The 23,305-nt window shown below is 43.4% G+C and overlaps 1 protein-coding gene across 1 annotated transcript in view; it reads right to left on the reverse strand.

The window, feature by feature from the left end:
• LOC120065561 (receptor-type tyrosine-protein phosphatase T-like) overlaps nt 1-23,305 on the reverse strand; it is a 394,361-nt gene that overhangs the window by 10,258 nt on the left and 360,798 nt on the right. The window contains exons 24-29 of the mRNA XM_039016626.1: nt 17,614-17,749; nt 10,226-10,375; nt 9,191-9,364; nt 7,555-7,686; nt 6,578-6,703; nt 3,723-3,886 (exon numbers count right to left, since the gene is read on the reverse strand). Coding sequence (XP_038872554.1) covers nt 3,723-3,886; nt 6,578-6,703; nt 7,555-7,686; nt 9,191-9,364; nt 10,226-10,375; nt 17,614-17,749 — 882 coding nt within the window. The remainder of the gene's footprint in view (nt 1-3,722; nt 3,887-6,577; nt 6,704-7,554; nt 7,687-9,190; nt 9,365-10,225; nt 10,376-17,613; nt 17,750-23,305) is intronic.

A 23,305-nucleotide genomic window follows, 5' to 3' on the forward strand; every position in this document is an offset into this window, starting at 1 on the left:
TTACCGTGAAATGCTTACTTACAAGCCCTTAACCAACAACGCAGTTTGAAGAAAAACAAGATTTATCAAAACATTTACTAAATAAACTAAAGTTACAAAAATAAAAGAGCAACAATAAAATAACAATAACGAGGCTATATACAGGGGGTACCGGTACCTAGTCAATGTGCAGGGTACAGGTTAGTCAAAGTACTATGTACATGTACGAAGGATTGAAGTACTATGCATAGATAATAAACAGTGAGTAGCAACAGCATAAAAAAAGGAGGCGGGGGCATAGCAAATTGTCCGGGTAGCCATTTGATTAGCTGCTCAGCAGTCTTATGGCTTGGGAATAGAAACTGTTAAGAAGCCTTTTGGACCTAGACTTGGTGCTCCGGTACCGCTTGCCGTGCGGAAGTCTATGAATATGGTGGCTGGAGCCTTTGGCAATTTTTAGGGCCTTCCTCTGACATCGCCTGGTATAGAGGTCCTGGATGGACGGAAGCTTGGCCCCAGTGATGTACTGGGCCATACGCACTACCTTCTGTAGCGCCTTGCGGTCTGAGGCCGAGCAGTTGCCATACCAAGTGGTGATGCAACCAGTTAAGATGCTCTCGATGGTGCAGTTGTAGAACTTTTTGAGGATCTGAGGACCCATGCCAAATCTTTTCAGTCTCCTGAGGAGGAATAGCTGTTGTCGTGCCCTCTTCACAACTGTCTTGGTGTGTTTGGACCATGTTCGTTTGTTTGTGATGTGGACACCATGTGTATTTAAGCTCTCAACCTGCTCCACTACAGCCTCATTGATGAGAATGGAGGCGAGCTCGGCCCTCCTTTTCCTGTAGTCCACGATCATCTCCTTTGTATTAATCACATTGAGGGAGAGGTTGTTGTTTGGGCACAGACTGCCAGGTCTCTGACCACCTCCCTATATGCTGTATCATAGTTGTTCGGTGATCAAGCCTGTTGTATCGTCTTCAAACTTAGTGATGGTGATGGAGTTGTGCTTGGCCACGTAGTCATGGGTGAACAGGGAGTACAGGAGGGGACTAAGTAGCCCTGATGTTGAGGATCAGCATGGCAGATGTGTTGTTGCCTACCCTTACCACCTGCGGGCGGCCCGTCAGGAAGTCCAGGAACCAGTTGCAGAGGGAGGTGTTTAGTCCCAGGGTCCTTAGCTTAGTGATTTACTTTTATGGCAATTTTGTGTTGAATGCTGAGCTGTAGTCAATGAATATTCTCAATAATGTTTTCCCTATGTCCAGGTGAGAAAGGGTAGTGTGGAGTGCAATGCGTAATCTGTAGATCTGTTGGGGCGGTATGCAAATGAGGGTGGGTCTAGGGTTTCTGGGATGATGGTGTTGATGTGAGCCATGATCAGCCTTTCAAAGCACTTCATGGCTACATACGTGAGTGCTACGGGTCGGTAGTCATTTAGGCAAGTTACCTTGGTGTTCTTGGGCACAGACACCACGGTGGTCTGCTTAAAACATGTTGGTATTACAGACTTTGACAGGGAGAGATTGAAAATGTCAGTGATTACACTTAAAGAGGGTCCGCGTATGCTCGGAGTACACGTCCTGGTAATCCTTCTGGCCGTGCGGCCTTGTGAATGTTGATCTGTTTAAAGGTCTTACTCACATCGGCTACAAAGAGTGTGATCACACAGTTGTCCGAAACAGCTGGTGCTCTCATGCAATGCTTCAGTGTTGCTTGCCTCGAAGCGAGCATTGAAGTCATTTAGCTTGTCTGGTTGGCTCGTGTCACTGGGCAGCTTACGGCTGGGTTTCCTTTGTAGTCCGTAATCATTTGCAAGCCCTGCCACATCCGATGAGCATCGGAGCTGTTTTAGTAGGATTCAATCTTAGTCCTGTATTGACACTTTGTCTGTTTGATGGTTTGTCAGAGGGCATAGAGGGATTTCTCATAAATGTCCGGGTTAGAGCCCTGCTCCATGAAAGCGCCAGCTCTACCCTTTAGCTCAGTGTGGATGTTGCCTGTAATCCATGGCTTCTTGTTGGAGTAAGTACGTACGGTCACTGTGGGGACAACGTCGTCGATGCACTTATTGATGCGACATACAGTGGTGCTTATCTGAAAAAGACCCACACAGTTCCATACCTTTCAATGGTTCCACAAATGTTTTACATCAGTACACACTGATAACAGAGCGGTGAATTTGAGCTGAGGCCATTCATTTAATTAGATATCTGTGGGGCTTGATAAACCCTTTGTCATGGCGAGTGGCACAAACTGGAATATAACCTGGAGTGATGATTCTCACTAACCTCTTTTTGTCACTGACTCTTATCACTTCATCAGTTCAAGTACATCTCATCTCTCTCACGTGCCACAGACCATGGACCTTGTGGATTTGTCTTTTGCGTTGTCAATATCTATTATTTCCATGGTGACTTTTAAAAGCAATCTCTCACCACAACAGAAATAGTGTGGTTGAGAGTCATAGGAAAGTCTCAAAGGACTTTCCATCCTCTGTATATACTCTAGAACAGCCATACTCAACTGGCGGATCGCGGTCTTAATCCGGGGCTCCCGACTTAAAAAACTTTTTGTCCGTGGGATTCAGTCAGGTTTTTAACTTAATGCTGCCTGAGAGTTGTAATAGTAGAACGCACGATGTACAATTTCGAAATTTGGTAGTTGGTAGGCTGTTTTCCCCCTCGCAATGTCCTACACTGACAGACCTTAGAGAGCTATTCTTAACCTGCGATAAATGTCCAGTTGATTAACTGCTGGCCATGTTAGCTAGATGGGTAAATTAGGCGAACTAGGTATCTAAATATTGTAGTTATCATGGCCAGATTATGTTCCCAGGGGCTTCGATCCCCAGGGGGCACTCATTGATTTTGTTGTGTCACTCAGGTATCAAAACACACAGAAGACGTGGCAAAATGTGTAAAATTGCAGGAACTTAGCTTGAAAACTGCTCCATTTTCTCTCTGCCCGATGGCAAAATGTGTAGAATTTGAAGAAATTAGCTTTAAAACTGCTCCATTTTCTCTCCGCCCGATGGCAAAATGTGTAGAAAATTAGCTTTAAAACGGCAACATTTTCTCTCCGCCAACAAGAGTGGTTGGAACAGTTTGAACAGTTTGGGGTCACATTGGTCGAGGTTTGTTACTATGCCGATAACCTTTGCCATCTAGGAAATATGTGTGACCAGACCTTCTCAAATAGTAGTTGAGTACCCCTGCTCTAGAAGGAAACAGCACTGTGGAAGCGAGCCGTGATAAATACATTCATAAAGCACATTCCCTATTGTCTTACTGTCTGAGAGTATAGTGTTGTATATGAGTATGGCCAGACAGAATATACAGATAATTTTTTCTACCACTAACTTCACTCATTTAGCAGCAGAATTTGAATTAATTCCAGCATTTGATTTTTAATCATTTCTACCCCTCCACATCCTGTCTGGTTTAAACGTCCTCGTATACAATGTCCCTGTATACAAATTCCATGGGCAAGTGACTATCCACGCATGGACACTGTATGAGTAAAGAACTGTGTTCTGATATGGACACCGTATGGAAATACAACTTCCATGGAAGTGTGATTGTCCTAATATGGACACCATATCAGCATACAAATACCATGGACATGACTGTTCTACTATGGACAACCGTATGAGTTTACAACTTCCATGGACGTGTGAATCTGATATCGACACCATAATACAAAGACTGAACTTCATTTGAGCCAGGCCCTCAGCTACTCACAGGCAGTGGACCACGGTGCGTCCGTCTCCCCCGTCGTACTGCTCCTGCCACTTGGCCAGACGTCTCACCAGCTGCAAGATGGAGCGCTTGGACAGGGGTGTGTCCCGATAGGCCGGCCAGCCGATGAACTGGAAATGCTGCACCAAACGGTAGCCATCCTGGGGCTGCCAAAGAATCATAAATGAATGCCATTATCAACATCATCATCATCAACGTTGTTGTGGTCAACATCATCATCATGGACAACATCACAGATAGTATCCTCATCATCCTTAGCACAATCATCAACCACTAGCAAGCTAATCTTCCTCCTCATTATAACCATCATCAAAATTGGTAGATGGACTCCGCCAATTTGAAGGGGGATCAAGTTTACCTCTGTGTCCACTGCAAATATAAACGACTCAGCCACTCAAGTCATTAATTAACTGCTGACGCACTGAGCACCTCATCAGAAGCACATCTATTCCCAGTGTATTTGGACTCAGCTTTGCTTCCCTTAGCCAGAGGAGAGCCAACAAGCCAACGACTGGCAACCACAACAAAGACGTCATCTGGCTCCAGGCCCAAGCTGGGAACAAGGGAGAGACTCATTTTGTCGTACAGGAGCCGTGTCATGTGCCTCTCGCGGTGGCGATGGAACCATTTCATGGTAAATTGGAGACGCCACCGCTGTGGCTTTTTTGCACCATCACGGAGCTAAGCGTCGATTAGCTGGCTGGCGAAGCCTGCCGTCTCCGCTGGTTAAAGTGGGGAGCCGTGAGCAAGCAAGAGGGAGAGGAGAGAGAAAGGAGTAACTGAGTGCCACAAACACAGGGATTCACGTGGCAGTGCTTTAAGGTGTCTAATGAGTATTAGTGTAAATAAAGCTCCTCATATGGAACCAGTCTGAACCAGCAATTGCGCTGCCAGGCTTGGCCTGTCTGTTAGCGCCATCCCCATTGGCAGGGCTCAAAGCAGAGTCTAAATGTTTATGGGACGATTGTGCACATGTATCAGACCCGGGTTCAGATACTATTTGAAATCTTTCACATGCTTTGAGCATTTGCTTTAGCCTGCCTGGAGTGCCAAATTGATATGGTGTTCACTTTTGGGGCTATTCTATTTGCTCCATTTTGCCCGGCAAGCTCATTCAAACACAGCTGGAGTATTAGAAATGATTTAGAATAGTTTCTTAACCCAGGTCTGACATGGGTATGTGGTGTGCATGGCACAAGCAATTAGGTTGACATTTGAAGGAGTCTAACTGACAAGACAGTGTCCTAGCGGTATATCATAGTGGAGTGTTGTAGAAGTGGAGGCAAGACAAATGTACAGTAGTACATCTGGCATCTGAGCATCTGTTCCTTTTTTATGCTGGTCTGTGACGTATGGGATGTAATACAGATCGTGACCTACAGTGGGGAGAACAAGTATTTGATACACTGCCGATTTTGCAGGTTTTCCGACTTACAAAGCATGTAGAGGTCTATCATTTTTATCATACGTACACTTCAACTGTGAGACACGGAATCTAAAACAAAAATCCAGAAAATCACATTGTATAATTTTTAAGTAAATAATTAGCATTTTATTGCATGACATAAGTATTTGATCACCTACCAACCAGTAAGAATTCCGGCTCTCACAGACCTGTTAGTTTTTCTTTCTCCACTCATTACCTGAATTAACTGCACCTGTTTGAACTTGTTACCTGTATAAAAGACACCTGTCCACACACTCAATCAAACAGACTCCAACCTCTCCACAATGGCCAAGACCAGAGAGCTGTGTAAGGACATCAGGGATAAAATTGTAGACCTGCACAAGGCTGGGATGGGCTACATGACAATAGGCAAGCAGCTTGGTGAGAAGGCAACAACTGTTGGCGCAATTATTAGAAAATGGAAGAAGTTCAAGATGACGGTCAATCACCCTCGGTCTGGGGCTCCATGCAAGATCTCACCTCGTGGGGAATCAATGATCATGAGGAAGTTGAGGGATCAGCCCAAAACGACACAGCAGGACCTGGTCAATGACCTGAAGAGAGCTGGGACCACAGTCTCAAAGAAAACCATTAGTAACACACTACGCCGTCATGGATTAAAATCCTGCAGCGCACGCAAGGTCATCCTGCTCAAGCCAGCGCATGTCCAGGCCCGTCTGAAGTTTGCCAATGACCATCTGGATGATCCAGAGGAGGAATGGGAGAAGGTCATGTGGTCTGATGAGACAAAAATAGAGCTTTTTGGTCTAAACTCCACTCGCCGTGTTTGGAGGAAGAAGAAGGATGAGTACAACCCCAAGAACACCATCCCAACCGTGAAGCATGGAGGTGGAAACATCATTCTTTGGGGATGCTTTTCTGCAAAGGGGACAGGACGACTGCACCATATTGAGGGGAGGATGGATGGGGCCATGTATCGCGAGATCTTGGCCAACAACCTCCTTTCCTCAGTAAGAGCATTGAAGATGGGTCGTGGCTGGGTCTTCCAGCCAGACAACGACCCGAAACACACAGCCAGGGCAACTAAGGAGTGGCTCCGTAAGAAGCATCTCAAGGTCCTGGAGTGGACTAGCCAGTCTCCAGACCTGAACCCAATAGAGAATCTTTGGAGGGAGCTGAAAGTCCGTATTGCCCAGCGACAGCCCCGAAACCTGAAGGATCTGGAGAAGTGGGAAAACGTGCAAAATCGTCAGTGTTTCAAATACTTGTTCTCCCCACTGTATGAGAGAAAACGAGCAGAGCCATATAAAGTCCTACAGCCATAGATTCTAGTTTATATGACTGTGATAATAATAAGTCACCTATACAGTGTTACCTATTCATTTTAAAACCGGGTTTGCCACCGTACTTTCTATAATGTGATACAGACCCTGGCCATGTTGCAGATCCTGAAGATGCGATTGATGATGTCTTCATCGATGTCGGCTGAGATGAACTCCACCTGGACGGGGCCGTAGCAGCAGGAGCTCTTCTCGGGCCAGTACTGCATGCAAAGCTAGGGAGAAAAGAGGGAGTTAGCCATAGAAATATAATTATTTCTTTCTGCTTTATACATTTAATATGGCCGCCGGTGCACCCATCACAGAAAATGTACTTGACTGGGAATGTCCGTGCTAGTAATTCTATTTATATGGCGTGAGCCTTGCTACATCACATGCTGTTGTGGACACTGTTGTTGACATAGAGTATTCTACCCATTGGAAAGCACTGAAAACGTTAAATAAACTACACGTTGCTTTGGCCATTTGATCAAAACCATCTCCAACTCACCATTATTGACTTCAAATGCAAGGTCATACAAGTACGAGAAAAAGAAAAACATTGCTAACATGCTCGGTGGAATCAATGGAAGGTTACGTGCACCCGCAGGAAAAGCCTTGACCATATTAGCCTCTGCACGGTACACCTACAGCTAAGGGCCATGATGGGCTATCCTCCAGTCTAGTACTTTCGAAAGGTTCCAACCTCTTAAAAACGAGTTCACCCTCACGTCAATAGGCCTTTGCTGGGCTTCAATCTAGGTGTCTGTCTGAGGGTTCTGGCACCTATGTCGGATAGTTAAACCCCTGGTGGAGAAAAGAGCAGCTTATCCTGCCCTATAAAACTGTGTGTGTGAGACCCGGAGGAGTAGGTGACAATGGAGGAATAAGAGAGATCGATCGAGATGAACAGAGAGCAATAGAGCCTGTGTAAGACCCCCACGGCAGACCGATAGTCAAAGAGATAAGCAAAGTCACTGTGGGTGTGTATGTGTCTACGTGTCTGCATGCGTATGTTTACGTGCACATATATGTGTGTGCGCACATGCCTGTGTGTATGCGAACCCAGAGGGTGAACAATACACACCTGCGCTGCATCCATCTCGTTGAGCATGACTATCGAGGAGCAGTTGTAGTCGAAGACCAGCCTCCAGAAGTCGGCGGCCGTGTTGGGCAGCGGGTGCTGGGTTACGATGAAGGCTGCTGGCTGTTTATGGCTCTGGGGGAAAAAATCATTAACACAGCACTTCAGCCCTCAGTAGAGAAGGAGAGAGAGACAGAGAGAGAAAGAGAGAGGGACTCCAATGCCTGATCAACTCGTGGCGAAGGACAAAGAGCCAAACCAGGCGGACTCCCACGGACAGTGTTAACCTTGCGCCGTAATGCATTGACAAGAGAAATCCAGCTACAGATCATTACGCTGCTGCCAGGCAGGCCGGGTCTGGGAAAGGCACCGCTGACTTTATTTAACTCCACCTCTGTGCTTGTTATTGTCTGTCGTTGTTGTCTTATCAGCTCTGTGTAGCTTATCTGGATCTATGTCAGTGGAGGCTCCTCAGAGGAGGAAGGGTAGGACCATCCTCCTATCAAATTATTATAATTTTTTTTATCGAAACATTTCAACAAATTATCCTTTTTAGATATAACTTTACTAAATATGTTCACATGACACCAAATAATTGACTAAAACACACTGTTTTGCAATGAAGTAGCCTCAGCAGAACTCTGTAGAGTAGCACCATGGCGTAACTTCTGTCCTCCTCTGGGTACATTGACTTCAATACAAAACCTAGGAGGCTCATGGTTCTCACCCCCTTCCATAGACTTACACAGTAATTATGACAACTTCCAGAGGATGTCCTCCAACCTATCAGAGCTCTTGTAGCATGAACTGACCAGTTGTCCACTCAATAAAAGGACTAGAGAATGAATCTACTACTGAAAGCATAAGCTAGAGCTAGCTAGCACAGCAGTGCATAAAATGTGGTGAGTAGTTGACTCAAAGAGAGAGATAGACAACAGTTGAACAAATGTATTTCTTCCAAAGTTATTAAGAAGCAAGAGAGAGAGAACTAGCTATATTTGGTTGTATATTTAATTTAAAAAATAATCATCCTCCCTCATCTTAAATGGCACTGCTCTGTGTGTATAGATCTGCTATGAGAGCCTATGAGGCTGCCTCACAGTCATCATTTACCACAGTGCTATAGCTTAATGGTGTGTTGGATAATGATCAGTTGTTAAATGATGTTGTTTGTTATCTTTTGTATTGCACTATGACATTTAATTGTTAAACCCAGTTTCTGCCTCCGCATATCCCCACAACAAATGCAATAAACATAAAATCCCTATACTAAGTCAGAACACAACAGTACGAAAGCATATCTCAAACTAACTGATCTGTGTCTGCCAGTTTGGATGACATCTTCAGCCAAGCTAAAGCCAATGGTTAAACCCTACTTGGGAGTCTGCAAATAGTGTTTTAAATCTTTGAGCGTTTGTTTGAGTCCGGCTACAGACTGCCAGATTGGCAGGGTTTGCACCTTGGGACAATACCAGTGGTTGAGAGAGAGAGAACGAGAGAGACAGAGAGACAGAGACAGAGAGAGACAGAGAGACAGAGAGCGAGAGAGAGAGAGAGCGAGAGAGAGAGAGAGAGAGAGAGAGAGAGAGAGAGCGAGAGAGAGAGAGAGCGAAAGAGCGCGAGAGAGAGATTAACTTACGTCCATGAGGGCAGCGTTGATGTAGTTACTGGACTCTCCATCCACAGAGATGAGGAAAGGCAGGCAGCGATCCACAGACAGGACGTCCATGCTGCGGTTCTTGTCGTGGTTCCGGGGGAGCAGTCCCACGCTACAGTCTTCAGGCCTCACCCGGGGAGTCACGATGTTCAGAGTCTGGAGAGCGAAGATGTTATTTTTACAATTATTTGTCAGGTCTTAACAAGTTTTTTTTTGTTTTTTTTGAAAACCTACATTGAAAACCTACAGCAAGAGTTGCTGACTATTTTCATCTTCGACACGTGCACTTTTTGTAACCTACTGGGTATTAACTTCCAACCCGAGATGTTCGCAAGACACAGTACTATAATACAATATTCTTCTAAGCTAAAGCATATAGGCATTACATTAGTCTCTGGGAACTAACACTAGTATTCAGGTCTCAGGCAAGGTTTTTCCCTCCGCTAGCGTTATTCACCAAACCACCTCCTCTGCAAGACTCACAATGACATAGCCCTGAATCAACTGCCCAGACTAGTAGTGGAGAACGAATTGGTGAGTAAATAAGCCCACGAAAACAAATAATCTGCCCCTATTTTCTTTGATTTCCATATTCCAACATAACAACATTACCGGTAGTCGGTGCCTTCAACAAGTGCAAACACTTCACTGAAGCAAAGGCTGCAGATGACTTATGTATGAGGGAGAATGAGGGATATTGAGATTGGGAGAGCGATAGAGAGATATGCATCATACATTATGAGACAGATCACAGATCTGAGACCTGTGCTTGATATAGTGATGGGATATTCATCTCAGAGAGGATACGGAGCACGAGTGCTTAGCTGCCGAGTTCATACTGCCTCCTGACGGTAGCTACAAAGCCTTGTTCTTGGAGAATGAAAATGTTACCCATTTTAGGAGGAAAAGAGGACAGACAGACAGACAGACAGACAGACAGACAGACAGACAGACAGGCAGGCAGGCAGGCAGGCAGGCAGGCAGGCAGGCAGGCAGGCAGAAGTGGAGAGTGCTAACCTGAAACTCATCCTTAATTTGGCTAGAGTTGGTCTGTGGGTCCAGTCTGATAATGTTGTAGTATATGGCTCTGAATTCACAGACTGGGATGGCTGTGTTTCCACACAGGCAGGCTTCCAGGATGGCATCGTGGACAAAGACATACTGCTCCTGGGGTAGGACACAACACATAACACGTGAGATGATGTAAAATAAGATGAGATGACAAAAGAGGTTAATGTATTTCTACCCTTTAGGTCAACATCAACACACAAAAGGCCACTTTATTTACAACACTTCAACCACTAGTTGGACCCTATTCATTAGACTCAATCCACATGTACTGTTGAAATGTTTCGAGAACAGAGCAGAACATACAGGTAACGAGTCCAACGCTGACTGTTTGTACACTGATATACAAAACCTTTAGTTGTCGCCAACGCTTTACATTAAGTTGCCAATATTATTATGCGACTGCACAGTAATAACTATAGTACCAACATAGTAGTTACATAGGTATTACTATGTAATTGGGTTGTAGCGGTATTAGTTAGAACACAATTGGATGACTGAGTAATTACACATCCACTTGCTGAAGGTTATTCCACATATGTAATTACTTATGTTACACATTTTCTTGTTACACTACGTAACTAATGTTTTGTAATTACATGTTTGATAGTCACCTGTGAATTACCATGTTAATAACTCAAACCAAAATCCGACATAGTTACATGTAACTACATGGTGCCATGACCATCAAATCCACCAGTAAAACCAGGGTTGCTCTGATGATGTAAATAGGCTAGGACCTGGAAACACACCCTGTGACTAACTACTGGTTATTTTAGATGAGTTCATTTCTGTGTTATTACCTGGCTCAAAGGGTATACTGAATCAAGTGTCAAGTAAGAACAATGTAGTTACATAGGATATACTTATTTAAGCAGTAAGGCCCGAGGCGGTGTGGTATGGTGCCTTCGGAAAGTATTCAGACCCCTTGACTTTTTTCACATTTTGTTACGTTACAGCCTAATTCTAAAATGTATTAAATACATTTAAAAAAAACAGGAATCTACACACAATACACCATAATGACAAAGCAAAAACAGGTTTTTATCTGAAAAGTATTCATACCCTTTGCTACGAGATTCATCCTGTTTCAAATGATCATCCTTGAGCTGTTTCTACAACTTGATTGGAGTCTACCTGTGGTAAATTCTATTGATTGGACATGATATGGAAAGGCACACCACTATATAAGGTCCCACAGTTGACAGTGCATGTCAGAGCAAAAACCAAGCCATGAGGTCGAAGGCATTGTCCGTAGAGCTTCGAGACAGCATCGTGTCGAGGGACTGATCTGGGGAAGGGTACCAATAAATTGATGCAGCATTTAAGGTCCCCAAGAACACAGTGGCCTCCATCATTTTTAAATGGAAGAAGTTTAGAACCACCAACACTCTTCCTAGAGCTGGCCGCCTGGCCAAACTGAGCAATTGGGGGAGAAGGGCCTCGGTCAGATAGGTGACCAAATACAAGATGGTCACTCTGACAGAGCTCTAGAGTTCCTCTATGAAGATGGGAGAACCTTCCAGAAGGACAACCATCTCTGCAGCACTCCACCAATCAGGCCTTTATGGTAGAGTGGCAAGACGGAAGCCACTCCTCAGTAAAAGGCACATGACAGCCCGCGTGGAGTTTGCAAAAAGGCACGTAAAGACTCTCAGACCATGAGAAACAAGATTCTCTGGTATGATGAAACCAGGATTGAACTCTTTGGCCTGAATGCCAAGCATCATGTCTGGAAGAACCCTGGCACCATCCCTACGGTGAAGCATGGTGGTGGCAGCATCGTGCTGTGGGGATGTTTTTCAGTGGCAGGGACTGTGAGACTAGTCAGGATCGAGGCAAAGATGAACGGAGCAAAGTACAGAGAGATCCTTGATGAAAACGAGCTCCATAGTGCTCAGGTCCTCAGACTGGGGCAAAGGTTCACCTTCCAACAGGAAACAACCCTAAGCACACACCCAAGACGATGCAGGAGTGGCTTCGAGACAAGTCTCTGAATATCCTTGAGTGGCCCAGCGAGAGCCCAGACTTGAACCCAATCAAACATCTCTGTAGAGACCTGAAAATAGCTGTGCAGTGACGCTCCCCATCCAACCTGACAGAGCTTGAGATCATCTGCAGAGAAGAATGGGAGAAACTCCCCAAATACAGGTGTGCCAAGCTTGTAGTGTCATACCCAAGAAGAATCAATGCTGTAATCGCTGCCAAATGTGCTTCAACAACGTACTCTTTTTACTTTGTCATTATGGGTTATTGTGTGTAGATTGATGAGGGAATTGTTTTTAAAATTTCTTTTAGAATAAGGCTGTAATGTAACAAAATGTGGAAAAAGTCAAGGGATCTGAAAACTTTCTGAAGTCATTGTACATATAAAACACAGGCAAATCACATTTTTAACTGCACTGGGCCTTTAAGCCAGGTCATAGAAATAAACTAATTGAAAATTACTGTTAATGACAGGGTGTGCCTTGTTACAATTATTGTTTACCAGGCCCTAGCCTATTTATCAATCCTGATTTTACATGTGGATTTGACGGTATTGGCACCTTGTTGGTACATGTAACAAGGTCAGATTTTGTTTGAAGTTTATTAACATGCTAATTCACAGGTGACTCTAAGACATGTAATTACAAAATATTAATTACATAGTGGAACAAGAAAATATGTTATAACATGAGTAATTACACATGTGGAATAACCTACAGCAAGTGGATGACAATCAAAAGGTCAAATCTAACACAGTTCTCCTTAGGCAGAACAAAACATTTTTAACACATAACCTCATGCTCAGTAATGAAACGGTTTCATAGCCTGAAAAGTGCATTGCACAAATTTGCAATTTGAAGCATGTAAAAGTAATCTCTTATGGAGAAGAAAGTGAACCGCAGACAAAAAAAGGCCGCCATATTATGCCCATAAAAGAAGTTCAAGAGGCTGTTTGTGGCTCAACAGTGATTGCATTGTGTTCATCAAGTGGCCAGAGATATTAAAGCATCTCCAAAATCCCAGCCATTGAATAGCATAAATAGCATTATGAATATTTTCACTCAACAATACGAAATTTCACAGGCATTAGAACAGGGGTGGGTAACATCCGGCCCGTGGGCCCGCGAAACCATTCAATCCGGCCCAGAGAAGGTTTGAGTAAAAAAAGAATATATATCAGTGGTGGTCGATGCTGTTTAAGATTAGGGAGGACAATTTTTGTTATGAGTATTAGTCCAAACAGTTGCAAATGAGAGTTTCTATTAGGCAAACTCAGGTGGGTTTATCCCTGTTCCGTTCCGTTTGCTTCCATTTAAGAAAGGTTTTTCAACAGATCACTTTCATAGCAGCCACATACAAACAGCGTCATCACTTTGCATGTTATATAATTCCTTTTCACATCTATGTGCACTCCTCCTCCAACCTTTCCCCTTCACTTTATGACTTTAGTGCACAACACAACAGCTGTCTGACACCAGGCATAAAAAACTTTCCAACTCAAACCTTCAAACCATTATTGCTAACCGCTACACACAGTTTACATCGTTGTTACCATATTAGCTAACATTATACTCAACATAGCTACTAGAACTAACATGTTAGCAAACCCGCTACAATCACACTGTACAATGTACAGCAAGCAGTTTAGCAGTTTAGCCCCGGTGGCAATAAATTAATAAACCAAAAGCTTACTTTGACTTGGACGAGTTCCAGTGTTGGATAGCCTTAGCCAGCTAACTAACATAAATAGCATTCCTCTCTGTTTGAACCGGGTGTTTAAATAGGCAAAATTACAGTAGCTAGCTGCATTAGCTAGCTAAGTAAGTGAACGTGAAACTAAATTAAATCTACCTGACTCAAATTAAGATACTCCTGCAGCGCTATACACAGCTCTCTCTCTCTCGCTCTCTCTCTCTCTCTCTCATAATTACTATGTAAGTCTATGGAAGGGGTTAAAAACATGAGGCTCCTAGATTTTGTATTGAAGTCAATGTACACAGAGGACAGAAAATAGCTGTCCTCGGGATACACCATGGTGCTACTCGAGAGAGTGTGGTTGAGGTTACTGTAGACCTTCATTGCAAAACAGTGTGTTTTAATCAGTTATTTGATGACGTGAATATATGTATTATAGTTTCATCTAAAAAGGATATATATTTTTTAATGTTTCACTATTTTTATTTTTATGAAATTCACAGAGTAGGATGGTATTCCCCTTCCTTCTCTGAGGAGCCTCCATTGATATATGTTAACCGTTCACAGGAGAGGCATTTTTTTCATCAAAATGCGTTTTGTTTTGCAGAAAGTCCTTCTGGAACGTGAAGTTTCATGTGCCTTAATAAGAAACTTGTATTCCATCTGTAAATACAAATAAAATTGTTCAATTATGAGTCTAGTTGGTTAAGCCACGGAAAAAGGCAGGAACCTTCCCGCTAGCCATGATTGGCTGAGATAATGGATGGGCTGGACATGGCGGGAGATGAGTTCGGATTGGTCTGCCAGGTAGCATGATTCTTACTACAATGTGAGCTGCTCAGTATGCGTTGATAATCCTTTCTACAGCGTCTTTAAAAAAATATATATATCCATTGAGAACTTAAAAAGTTGTGCTACTTTTTTCAACAACATGGATGCCCTAAATTTAGCAGATGCTATTGAAAGATCAGTTGGAAGAAGTTGTGAACCGGAATGACTTGACACGACCCTGGCCTAAAGAGAATTGGCGAGAAACAAAACAGAGTTAAATGGTTCCAGTCTACCATGAAGTAGCATTCATTCATGTATACAGGTAAGAGTCTAGCTACATTTTCAGATATTATCCTCTCTAGGCTAGGGGGTGGTATTTTCAAATCCGGATGAAAAGCGTGCCCAAAGTAAACTGCCTGCTACTCAGGCCCAGAAGCTAGGATATGCACATTATTAGTGGATTTGGATAGAAAACACTCTGAAGTTTCTAAAACCGTTTGAATGATGTCTGTGAGAATAACATAACTTATTTGGCAGGCGAAACCCCGAGGACAAACCATCCAGGATTTTATTTTTTGAGGTCACTCTCTTTCAATGGGTTTTCTATGCGGATCTAGATTACTAAGGCACTTGCTTGCAGTTCCTATCACTTCCACTGGATGTCAACAGTCTTTAGAAATTGGTTGATGTTTTTCCTTTGTGTAATGAAGAAGTAGCCCTGTTCAGAACAGTGAGTTAGAGGCGCGTGACCTGAAAGCACACTACACTATGTTTTCGTCCGGTTTTGAACGCAGTTTATCCCATCTTAAATTGTATCGATTATTTACGTTAAAAAATACCTAAAGTTGTATTAGGAAAGTTTTTTGAAATGTTTGGACAAAGATTACAGGTAACTTATAAAAAATTTTGTAGTTATGTTGCGCGAGTTGGAACCAGTGTTTTTCTGGATCAAACGCGCCAAATAAATTGACATTTTGGATATATAACGACGTAATTAATCGAACAAAAGGACAATTTGTGATGTTTATGGGACATATTGGAGTGCCAACACAAGAACCTCTTCAAAGGCAAGGCATGAATGATATCGTTATTTCTGAGTTTTGTGTCGCGCCTGGCGGGATGAAATATGATTGTCTGTGTTTGTTTGATGGGGTGCTGTCCTCAGATAATCGCATGGTTTGCTTTCGCCGTAAAGCCTTTTTGAAATCTGACACCGTGGCTGGATTAACAAGAAGTCAAGCTTTAATTTAACATATTGCATGTGTATTTTCAAGAATGTTAAATATTTACAATTCTGTAGTTTGAATTTGGCGCCCTGCACTTTCACTGGATGTTGGTCAGGTGGGACGGTAGCGTCCCATCTAGCCTAGAGAGGTTATACCCACTTCACTGTATGATTTACACCTTCTGTATCCTGTGCATGAAACAAATAAACTTAGATTGTATTTGATATGGTGTGTGTTTACCAGAGAAGGTAATGTGGAGAACAACATGAGTTTGCTGTTGTATTACCGTTATTTAAGGGTGACTGCAAAACTCCCACGGTCGTAACCCTCACGTAGCAAACACACTTGCAAACGCATTCACAGAATAAAAATGTGTGCGAACTAAGTTATCTATTATTCAGCATGTATTTAATATTAATAGGATCATCGGGATGGAAGATGCATGACTGAGAACTCTCCAGAGGTAGCTAGGCTCGCCTGACTTGGGCAATATATCAGAGGAGACACCACCCACATTTGATCAGAAGTGACATCACGCTTGCTGATGGTTTGTACGAATGGTTGCTAGTCGCAGAGTCGTTGAGAATATACAATGTATATCAGTCTAGTAGGTACACACAAGTTAAATGAAACCGTAGTAGTTCTGGAGAATACCGATGCGTATTTACTATTAGCCCTTTTGTCGTTCTCACTATTGACATCGAAGTAGCGCTCAGAGTATTTGAGGGGAGTCGTTTGAGAAAGATGAGAATCGCAGAATTGTTCATCCTTTATAAAATAATGAGTAGTTAGTTGGGATGCAAGGTGATTTGTAGATCAGTGATTCTGTTTGGCCCGACTGCAATGGAGTTCATCTCAAACACACACATTATCTCACAGGTGCTGTTTCTCCACCAAGAACCACTGTTTCTTCACTGAATGCGTGATCCACTGGAAAATGTAACCCTAATAGCCTGGAATGGCCTGTCTGGCAGATAAGGCCAAGGCTTATAGACCATAGAAATAGAATCGGGTTTCAAGGTCTGGGGGGCTTTTCCCAGATAACATTTCTATGCTTTAGACTCTCCCTGCATATGACTCACTTTACATTATCATGTCTAAGCTTTACAATATCCTATTTCTATGCTTTACAGTGTCCCTCCATAGGACTCACATTCAAATATCCCTGCTGAAAATTTCATGCAGAACAACTAACTGTGGGCAGTGGGTTACAACATAGGATCAGTCTGGTGATTGTCTGGGAAAGACTAGCCATAGCAGGAAACTGTTTGAGCCTTCTTAACCCTTTACCATGGCGATGGAAAATGCAATGAACTTTGGTTGCACTCCCTTTACACTTGGTATGAGGATGGCTAATGCTAACTGTGTAACTGCTAGTAACTACTATCAGTACCATTGAACAAAATAACATGTGAATGGCTAATGCTAATCTAAAAATACCATGTTAACGCTAGGTATAAGGATGGCTAATGCTATGCTAATTGGATAACTGCACTTTTAAACACTGTACCATTATTTTATGTACCATTATGTGACATTATGTATCATTATTTCCTTTGCAGGGCACTGTAATGACTAATGCTTCATCTATGATACAGTACTGTTCTCTTCTTTACCCACTATCCACACACAAGCTAAACAGTACATTGCTTCACCAACCTCGGTTTGCACCATGTTAACCCTTTGTGAGCGCAGTTCGCGGATGCAGTTGAAGATGTCCACCACACCCTCGTTCTCGGCCATATCCAGCATAATGTCCACAGCTATGAAACAGCCTGTCCTTCCAGCCCCGGCACTGGAGAGAGAGAGTGGGGAGAGAGAGAAAGAAAGTATTTTTCAAATGATTGCCTCGCCTGTTTCACCAACTACTCAGATAGAGTTCAGTGTGTCAAATCGGAGGGCCTGTTGTCCGGACCTCTGGCAGTCGCTGTGTTGGTACCACAGGGTTCAATTCTCGGGCCGACTCTTTTCTCTGTATATATCAATGATGTCGCTCTTGCTGCGGGTGATTCCTTGATCCATCTCTACGCAGACGACACCATTCTGTATACATCTGGCCATTCTTTGGACATTGTGTTAACAAACCTCCAAACGAGCTTCAACGCCATACAACACTCCTTCCGTGGCTTCCAACTGCTCTTAAATGCTAGTAAAACTAAATGCATGCTCTTCAACCGATTGCTGCCCGCACCCGCCCGCTCGACTAGCATCACTACTCTGGACGGTTCTGACTTAGAATATGTGGACAACTACAAATACGTAGGTGTCTAGTTAGACTGTAAACTCTCCTTCCACACTCATATTAAACATCTCCAATCCAAAATTAAATCTAGAATCGGCTTCCTATTTCGCAACAAAGTCTCCTTCACTCACGCTGCCAAATTAGATGCAGTCTATCACAGTTCCATCCATTTTGTCACCAAAGCCCAATATACCACCCACCACTGCGACATGTATGCTCTCGTCGGCTGGCCCTCTGGCTATTCGTCGCCAGACCCACTGGCTCCAGGTCATCTATAAGTCTTTGCTTATAGATGACCTTATCTCAGCTCACTGGTCACCATATCAACACCCACCTGTAGCACGCGCTCCAGCAGGAATATTTCACTGGTCATCCCCAAAGCCAACACCTGCTTTAGCCGCCTTTCCTTCCAGTTCTCTGCTGCCAATGACTGGAACGAATTGCAAAAATCGCTGAAGTTGGAGACTTATATCTCCCTCACTAACTTTAAGCATGAGCTATCTGAGCAGCTTACTGATCGCTGCAGCTGTACACAGCCCATCTGTAAAGAGCCCATCCAACTACCTACCTCATCCCCATATTGTTTTCATTTACTTTTCTGCTCTTTTGCACTCCAGTATTTCTACTTGCACATCATCATCTGCACGTCTATCACTCCAGTGTTAATCTGCTAAATTGTAATTACTTCGCTACTATGGCCTATTTATTGCCTCACCTCCTTACACCATTTGCACACACTGTATATAGATTTTTTCTATTGTGTTATTGACTGTACATTTGTTTACTCCATGTGTAACTCTGTGTTGTTGTTTGTGTCGCACTGCTTTGCTTTATCTTGGCCAGGTCGCAGTTGTAAATGAGAACTTGTTCTCAACTGGCCTACCTGGTTAAATAAAGGTTAAATAAAAAAAATAAAAAAATGTAATCAATGTCTCCAGTAAGGCCTTTTCTTTACAGTAAACTCTTCCATTTAAAAAAAATCTAGAACCTAAAAGTTCTTTGGCTGTCCCCATAGGAGAACCCTTTGAAGAGCCCTTTTTCGTGCCAGGTAGAACCCTTTTATGTTCCATTAAGAACCCATTCTACAGAGGGTTCTACATGGAACCCAAAAGGGTTCAACCTGGAACCAAAAAGGGCTCTACCTGGAACAAAAAAGGGTTTTCATATGGGGACAACCAAAGAACCCTTTTGGAGTGTGCAGTTCCTAATCTATCCTCTGTAATTGACCTGCCACAGTTAGCGGCGGCGGCGACACATGAAGACACATGCCCTATGATAAACATATATTGCACCGCGCTGCGCTCCCACAGTTAGTCAAAAGAGACAGGACTGCCTTATGGTGTTGACAAACAGCACACTCCATCAGCCCCTGCGAGTGACATGTAGGGGTTAGAGCTATTTCCCCTTACCCCGGTGTTAGGAGTTAAGGAAACACACCCAGCAGAACGGGCTGTGAGGGAGGGAGGGAGCAAGGGAGGGAAGGAGTTGTGATGGAAGGGAGATAGTGGTGGAGAAGAGGTAGAGGAGAGGTAGGAGAGGGGGGCTGCTTAGCCATCATTCACTCGGCAGCATCCTGACAGGTCCCAGCTCCGGATCTCAGGAGCTGGGGGCCACTCAGTAACTCGGCAACCTGTCAGATAGCCTGTCAGCTGCCGGTGATTAATGGTGAGAGCGGCAAACAACTGGGTCCTGGCAGGGGGATAACGGCTAAAGGAGTGCCCCAGGAAATGTGAAATTACTCCGCAATCTGTCAATGGGGCCCTACGCTCTGTGGGCCAAAGTTTATCCTGTTGGCCTTCATCTGCATCCCATCTATATTTCAGTTAAGTGGGGGAATGGCTGCCAACCTCCATGTAGCTCCATTGGACATTCGTTGTCAGCGCTCAACGAGGGAATTCGGTGGGGGAGTGATCGGAGCATTGTATTTCAAAAGCCAGGCTGACGTTCTTTTTAGGAGAACTTGAACCGACAACGCTTTGGATCGTGGAAAAGCGATGGAGTAAGGAATGAGAGGTATGTTAAATATAGTGGGCCGCTACGGGGACTAGTCTCTAGTCCGAAATATGGGTCGGCAGGTAGCCTAGAGGTTAGAGCGATGGTCCAGTAACCGAAAGGTTGCTGGATCAAATCCCAAAGCTGACAAGGTAAAAATCTGTTTTTCTGCCAATGAGCAACGCAGTTAACCCACTGTTCCATGGGTGCCGAAGATGTGGATGTCAATTAAGGCAGCCCCCAGCACCTCTCTGATTCAGAGACACATTTCAGTTGAAGGCATTCAATTGTACAACTGACTAGGTATCTCCCGTTTTCCTAAATGGGACGCATGCAAAAAGTTTGAGCTTTTTGATGTCAATACCTTTTCTGCCTATTGCCCTAGCGTCAACAATCCCAGGACACAAACTAGTTAAATGTTTTACATTTGGCAGATGCTCTTATCCAGAGCGACTTTCAGTAGTAAATGCATACATTTTCTTACTGGTCCCCCATGGGGAAAAAAACCATAACCTTGGTTTTGCAAGAGCCATGCTCTACCAACTGAGCTACACAGGACCTAGCAAGATGGAGGATGTTTTTAAGGACTGCATTTCACAAGTGGCTAGTTTGCATCAGCTACTTTCACATGGCGTTATGGCTAACTGACGGTTTCTGTTGTTGTATTTGTATTTATTATGTTGTGACAACAGTGAATTTGACAACTAATAAACATTACCTACCTAGCGGGTGGCCATCTACAGACAGTGCTTTGCTATTTAGCTAGCTAGCTACCCACTGGGCAAAAACTGGTTCAGTAAATGTTGTTTCCACATCATTTCAACCCAAAAATTATATGTGATGATGATCACCAAAAGTGATTGGATTTGCAAAAAGTCATCAACGTAAGGGAATTTAGTATTTTTTCCTCCAAAAACATTTAACCTAAATCCAATGAAAGTGTGTCAAGCCCTGACCTTAGTTATCTTTGTTTTCTTTATTATTTTGGTTAGGTCAGGGTGTGACATGGGGGATGTATGTGTTTTGTCTTGTCTAGGGGTTTTGTATGTTTATGGGGTGTTGTCTTGTCTAGGTGTTTGTATGTCTATGGTTGCCTAGATTGGTTCTCAATTAGAGGCAGCTGTTTATTGTTGTCTATGTGTAAGTTGCCTGTGTCTGCACTTATTGATTATATAGCGTTATGTTCGTTTGTTATTTTGATAGTGTGTTTAGTGTTCTTCGTTTCGTTAAATAAATAAGAAGAATGTATTTATATCACGCTGCACCTTGGTCCTCCTCTCTTCCACATGACGATCGTGACAAAGTGTGACATTCTATTTTGATTTCACATAAAATTCACGTTAGTTGACAACTTAACCAAATGTAAATCAAAACTAGACGTTGAACTGACGTCTGTGCCCAGTGGGTAGCTATCTATTTGTATAGCTAGCTAGCTATCTAGCAAAGCCAATAGATATCTTATCTATGTCTATGGTTATAGCTAATTTGCACATAGACATGGTTATAGTAGTCTTGCTATGGGGGTTACAAGCATCTTTAGATGAGACAGAATAAAGGCTTTTGTGAAGAGTAGTTTTAACACTAGAAGTATTTAAAACTAACCAGTGACAGGGTTGTCCACCATTTACTATTTTACGAACACCTTGCAAAAACACCTATGCAAAACCCTAGCACCCCTCTCCATCTAACCTTTTCCATTCTAGGTATGTAAAACCTGACTCAAACTAAGAGACTCCTGCAGCACTAGACACGGCCGTCTCTCTCTCTCTCTCTCTCTCTCTCTCTCTCTCTCTCTCTCTCTCTCTCTCTCTCTCTCTCTCTCTCTCTCTCTCTCTCTCACACTTAACACTAGCAACTTACTCGCCACAAGTGACGTTACAGACAGAGAAAACTAGCTATTCAATATGTTCATACTACTACCAGCTTACCTTTGCTACACTCCCACCCATTGGTTATTGTCATTTCTAACCGCAGCAGAGGCCACTGGAGGTGCCATGGTGATGCCCCCCCACCAGCACGTGCATCATGGCCCTTAGCACAGCCTGTAAATTCTAATCTCCCCCCTCTCTTTCTTTCTCTATTATCTTCTGCTGTAGGAGCAGAGAAGATGAAGAGGCAGCATTCAATATGGTACTGTGACAGCTCATCTGCATCCCTGGTGATATGGATGACGACAGACAACGAAAGTGCTCAAAGAGACCCAAGTCAGTCGGCTCCCACTCACACATGAGTTGTGCCACAAATGCACTCAACTGAAGGGTTCTACAAAGTCCCAAAGGATAAGACAGGGTAAGAGAGAGAGAGAGATGGCTTTTCTCTAGAACTTACTTTATTTATTTATGGTACTGACTGCCCAAACACACCTGGATCCACACGTTTAACTGAATCCATCTTTGATTCCTGGAGGGCCGCGTGTCTGCTGGGTTTGGTTATTTCCTTTCAATCTGTGTCCAATTAAGACGTAGACAACCAGGTGAGAGGAGTTCCTAACTAATCAATGACTACTTAAAGCATTGTCAAAATTGGGGGGCAGGAAAGAAACTTGCCAGTGAGCATGGGTAGTACAGTATCTAGCTACAGTAGAATACATGTGTGATTGACATTGGTTTTTGTCAACAGAGGGCACCCAAGAAGAAACATAATTACCTCAGTAAAGGTAAGGAAAATGTTTAGCCTGTAGTAGAGTTAATTTATAACAAAAACATATGTTTGATTAGCTAGTAGATTATTAATGGCTAGTGAGCAAGTTGAAGCTAGTGTTAGCTGCTTAGCTAACTGGATGTCTAAATTACTATAAGCTGAAAAATGCTAGGTAGCTAGCTAGCATAAGTTGCTAGCTACCAGACAGTAACGTTTTACAAGTTGCAGTCGTGTAATTTGTCCCTCCTTTTAGTATAGACGGGTTGTTATACCATTTATAAAATGTATTTGATGATTTATGTGCCATAATTACAATGAGGACATGGTGTTCCTCGCCTCATTCGAGGGCGACTGCCAGTTGTTCTCCCCTGCTGCTAAGCGCTGCTAAGCCTTACGTTTCTCCAAGGTCGGGATATCAGAGATTATATGGTGGATGTCACTCTCCCGCGACAGGTGTGAACCCTCCTTTTTACCCAG

Source organism: Salvelinus namaycush, chromosome 20 (genome assembly GCF_016432855.1).
Source record: "Salvelinus namaycush isolate Seneca chromosome 20, SaNama_1.0, whole genome shotgun sequence".
Taxonomy (NCBI): Eukaryota; Metazoa; Chordata; class Actinopteri; order Salmoniformes; family Salmonidae; genus Salvelinus; species Salvelinus namaycush.